A 4,979-nucleotide genomic window follows, 5' to 3' on the forward strand; every position below is an offset into this window, starting at 1 on the left:
TCATTCATTATAAGAGCTCTTTTAATAGATGTAAAAATAAATTCTCTACGTTGAAATTTTTCGTTTGATAAAACCTATCTGTTGGATTCAATTGAAATTGAAATTGAATTGAAATAGCAAACGAGCTATTCACAATAGACGAAGGTTTCCGAAAATAGCTTGATGAACACTTCAAACACGAGCACATCCACAAGGTGGCCAACAAAAGGCAAAAGACAATAATTTAGGATGGTCGCCACTGGTGGATTAAGAAAGATTGTAAGCAAGTATGCTTTCAATAAATTTGAGTTTTACCAAAAATACCGGAAATTTATTTGTAGATCTAATATAATATAATAATTTCCCCCTAAAACACTCCACGAATCTCGCTAAAGAAATCAGGAATCTACTCTTGATCTTCAAGCATTGGTTACATGGATTAAAATTGGTACATAAATGCAATGGTAGAGCGAGTGCAGCTCAGAATGTTGGTAAAAAAATCATTCTACGGAATACGTTATAACGCTGTTCATATCAGCTCCCACTAGTTTCAAGACTTTTGATATTTAAAATATTTGTCTATGTGGATTGTGGATTTTTCGATTTTTTCAAAATATTAAACATTAAGCATTCCTTGCAAAATTAATCGATCGATCCGGTGATTCCTATAGCACGCTCCTGACAAATGCCTTGTAATATATAATTCTACTAGAATATTTGTGTTTATTTATGATTTGTTCCATTATTTTAAAAATATTTTAATAAATAATTACAGACAATCGGCACATTTCACCCTTTCGATCTATGTATGTATATATATTTTTTCAAGTTGTGTGTGTAAATTTACTTAGCGTGAACACTTCTTCAATTCTCCCAGTTGAAAGTGAACGAGGAATTAAATAAAATAAAGTTACAAAACGATTGACAATAATTTTACAGATTTTAGAATTAGAAGTGGTGACAACAAAGAGTTAAAACACGAGCTCTTATGTAAAACTTTAGTTTGTACCAAAAAAATTTGTTATGTAAATAAACAATAATGGAAAAAAACCAAACACACGCATAATTTTGTTTATGAAGGAATGAAGGAGACAAAACGAAAAACTATGTACTAAAATATTATGCTGGAACTGTCTATTTGGAGGGAGACGTTAATGAATTGTTAATGGATTTATTTAGTTGCTCTTCTTCGTCTTTATCAAGACCCAAAGCCATGGTTAGTAGTCGAACGACGCATTTAGTCTCTTGAACTTCGCCGCCCTTCTCGTTAGATGTAATATCCTGCTCAAGTTTTAACTTTTCTTCGGCGACGAGAAGCATACCTTCCTCAATGGTGCTTTCTGATATGAGACGGTATATTGTAACGGGCCGTGTTTGCCCCATACGATGGCAACGATCTTCTGCCTGCTTATCGTTGTACGGATTAAAGTCTATATCATGTATAATGCACGTATCGGCGGCCGTTAAATTAATACCCACGCCACCTGCCTTAGTAGATAGTAAAAATATAAATATACCAGAATCTGTGTTGAAATCGTTAATCATATCCTGGCGTTCTTCAACAGCAGTGGAACCATCTAAACGGCAATAGCCATGTTTTCTTATATCTAAATATTTCTCTACAACATCCAACATCATGGTAAACTGACTAAAAATCAATACCCGATGCCCCTCTGCCTTTAGCTTGGGCAGTAGCGAGTCCAAAAATTGAAATTTACCAGAATCACATATTAAGTCTTCAGGAATTTTGACATCCAAAAGTTCCTACAAGCATATATAAATGTAATAAAATTTTTCACATTACTTTCATTTTGTCGATTATTTACGTGCTTATGACACAACTGCCAAACTTGAAAATCGGACATCACTGCCATTTCTTCAAAAATATACTGCGGATTTGATTTCTTATACGTTGGCACTGTGGCTAGGCGTTTAGAGAACTCCCGCAGTTTAGCATCGTCAAAAAAATAACGGGCCAGTAGTGGATGATTGGCTAATTTGCGCATTTCGACCATGATTGTAACACCAGCACGATCGCCGCTGCAAATCTCGCCTTTATTGTTTGAATAATATTCAACCAAGTCATTATAGTAACGTTTTTGAATTTCTGACATCGGGACTTTTTCCTAAGAAAACCGTGATATTACTTTACATGTGATTCAGGAAACAGGCAAAAACTTACGACTTGAGTGTGTTTCTTGGGGAGATTGCCAAGAACATCCTTCTTCAAACGCCGCAGTACAAACGGTTTCATAATACGTTTTGCTCTCTCCACTTGTGTTTCTTGGAATTGAGAAACTTCTTCGTTTCCGTTTTCAGCTTTGTTTTTCTATTAGATAGAAATGTAGTTAAATTTCCGAATTTATTTAAAATTGCAATGTGATACCTTGGCAAACAAACTCTTGATATCCTCAACATTTTTCCCGAAAAAGCTGGGCATGACGAAACACAATAAAGACATTAATTCCAGGAGATTGTTTTGCAGTGGTGTGCCTGTCAAAAGAATACGCATTTCAGCATTGATTGTTATCAAGTTGGCGTAACGTTGCGTGGTCATATTCTTTAACATGTGGGCTTCATCAAATATCACATAATGCAATTTGCAAACGCGAAACATTTTCCTCTCCTCGGGTGTACTTGCCACGATATGATAACTGCCGTTTAAAGAATAAGATATAGAAATCGTATAAATTTCAATCACATATTAGAGTTCTTTTAACATACGTTGTAAGTAATATATCGAAACCAGTAAAGCCTTCTTTAGCGAAGCGTATACGCATGCGTTTGCGTTCCTCTTGGCTACCATGATACCTCTCTACCACTAAACTGGGACACCACCGAGATAATTCGGCAGCCCAATTATCCAAAGTGGACGACGGCACCACGATCAAGTGCGCCGCCTTAGCTAGATTGTTTTCCTTCAGGTAGGCTAAGAAAGCAATTACTTGAATGGTCTTACCTAAGCCCATCTCATCAGCTAGAATGCCATTCATTTGCTGTTTGTGCATTACAGTTAACCAGTTCAAGCCTATTAGCTGATAATCAGCCAATTTAAATTTTTTATTAAGTATTTTAGGCTGCTCCACGATGCCTGCACCAGCCTCAATTGCCGTTTCTAGGCGTTGTACTAACTTGTTGCACTTAGTTAATATGTTAGCTACATTGTTCTGTTTGTTTAATAGTTCTTGGGTATGATTAAGCAACTCAGCTGACAAAGCTTTATTCGACTCTAATTTTTGACATAGGTCAGTCCAGTCTTTAAAAGGACGTAATTCTAGTATAATGCTAGCCTTCTTCTCAGAGAGGTTTTTAACAGTTTGCAATTCCATTGGAGTAGCGGTATTCATAAATTCAAACACCTTTTTCCGTTGACCGGTCATTTCGTGAGAAGCCTCAGTATCGCTGTCGTCACTATCGTAAACTTGACCTTTAGCAAAAGCCTGATCACCTGAATCTTCATCATCCGAACCATAACTTGACGATTTCTTAGTTCGAGATTTTATTGTCCCATTTGTTGCTGTCGTTTTTGCTGGTGCTGCTGCTGGTTTTGCTGGTGCTGTTGCTCTTACCGTTATTATTGCTGAAGGAGGAACGACTACTTTATTATTGGAACCTTGAAAAGAATCTGGGCCTCTTTTCGGCATACGTCTGTCTTTTAAATATTTCATAGCATCGTCAATTACCCAATTGGAACGAACCAAAGAGTCTTGTATATCCTATCAGTAAGTAATATGCCAAATTTTAGCATTTTTAACCATCTTAACGATGTTAGTATGTAGTACAATTGTATGTAAGCACTCACCATAGTATCGTAATCCGTAGCTATTTTAGCAATGGCCAGGAAACGTTCCTCTTTTTCTTCGACACTTAACTCAATTTTAATTTTCTTTGGAGTGATATCTGCATCACTATCGCTATCGGGCATCACCTGTATGCGTTTCTTGCCGGGAAGAAGAACTGCTTGTTTTACAAAAAATAAAAACAAACATTCGCAATTGTACGATTCTCTTCTTACATACATTATTATCGCGTTAATAATCGGTTTTACATACCAGTTTTGCTAGTCGCAGCAGCTGCAAGATTTTTATTAATACGAAACTGTCTCAAATCGCTTATGCTTGTTTTTGGTGCTGAAGTTACTGCCTCTGCTTCCGACATCTTTCAATAGTTTGTCACTATTTCTCTAAAAAGATCCTCTATTTATTATATATTTGCAAAATTCTTTATTCATTTATTTTTCAAAATTAGTGTAAAATATCTTTTATCTCTTTTATGCTCAACACATTGAGCAGATTTGCCTCAAATGAGAAATGAAGAACGCTCTTGTTTCAACGTTCTTTTCAGTTTTCATGAGATTGCTTCAGCGTTGCCGTGAAATGTAATTTTAATGTAATTTTCATGTTAGAAATTAGCAGCGATTTACAGCACATCAGATGTTAAGTAAGTTTATGGGTTTGCTCTTATTTGAGTCCGTTTAATATTCGGTCATTTACATTGTTATAATTAAATTAGACATATCGCACTTAAATTTATATTGTGTTCGGTATAGGGATTAGTTTACGCAAATATCAAGTCTCCTTTTTGCATATGATTAGGTTTTATAGGACTTTATTTACTGTTACATGAAAGCTATATATATATATGTATATATATACTTTACTTACGTATTTTGACATCCCTACGCTACATGCGTCCATTATGTTCATTTCTTGATACATGTTACTACCTAAACTCCTTGGTCCAATTAGCTCGTTCTACATCAATAAAAAACTTCGATTGTTTCATTCCGGCGTAAATGTTATATATTTAATAACAGAGCAATATAGCAACAGTGTTGCAATATTACGTAGTCAATTTAAATAATATTGAGCGCTTAAAGTCGGACTGAATTATAATTTCATTGCGACGTTTGCTTGAGTTTTTGAAGCAACAAATGATGAAAGAACGAAAGATGGATAGAAATTTATTAACTTTTATAAGATAACAAGAGCAAATTGGAG

The 4,979-nt window shown here is 35.2% G+C and overlaps 1 protein-coding gene across 2 annotated transcripts; it reads right to left on the bottom strand.

Annotated features, from left to right (window-relative positions):
- Nucleotides 1-757: 757 nt before the first annotated feature.
- LOC119634010 (SWI/SNF-related matrix-associated actin-dependent regulator of chromatin subfamily A containing DEAD/H box 1 homolog) lies at nucleotides 758-4,302 on the bottom strand. 2 transcript variants are annotated; one of them, XM_038027911.1, is made up of 7 exons: nucleotides 4,032-4,302; nucleotides 3,782-3,939; nucleotides 2,704-3,695; nucleotides 2,366-2,633; nucleotides 2,162-2,308; nucleotides 1,806-2,105; nucleotides 758-1,743 (listed from the first exon to the last, which is right to left on the bottom strand). In XM_038027911.1, the coding sequence occupies exons 1-7, from the start codon at nucleotides 4,135-4,137 to the stop codon at nucleotides 1,114-1,116; spliced, it is 2,601 nt and encodes an 866-aa protein (XP_037883839.1). In that variant the 5' UTR covers nucleotides 4,138-4,302; the 3' UTR covers nucleotides 758-1,113. The 2 variants fall into 2 exon arrangements, with proteins under 2 accessions (XP_037883839.1, XP_037883840.1); XM_038027912.1 differs by having other exon boundaries at nucleotides 759-1,743; nucleotides 3,782-3,936.
- Nucleotides 4,303-4,979: the final 677 nt, after the last annotated feature.

The sequence above is a fragment of the Glossina fuscipes genome, unplaced genomic scaffold, assembly GCF_014805625.2.
Source record: "Glossina fuscipes isolate IAEA_lab_2018 unplaced genomic scaffold, Yale_Gfus_2 2, whole genome shotgun sequence".
Classification (NCBI taxonomy): Eukaryota; Metazoa; Arthropoda; class Insecta; order Diptera; family Glossinidae; genus Glossina; species Glossina fuscipes.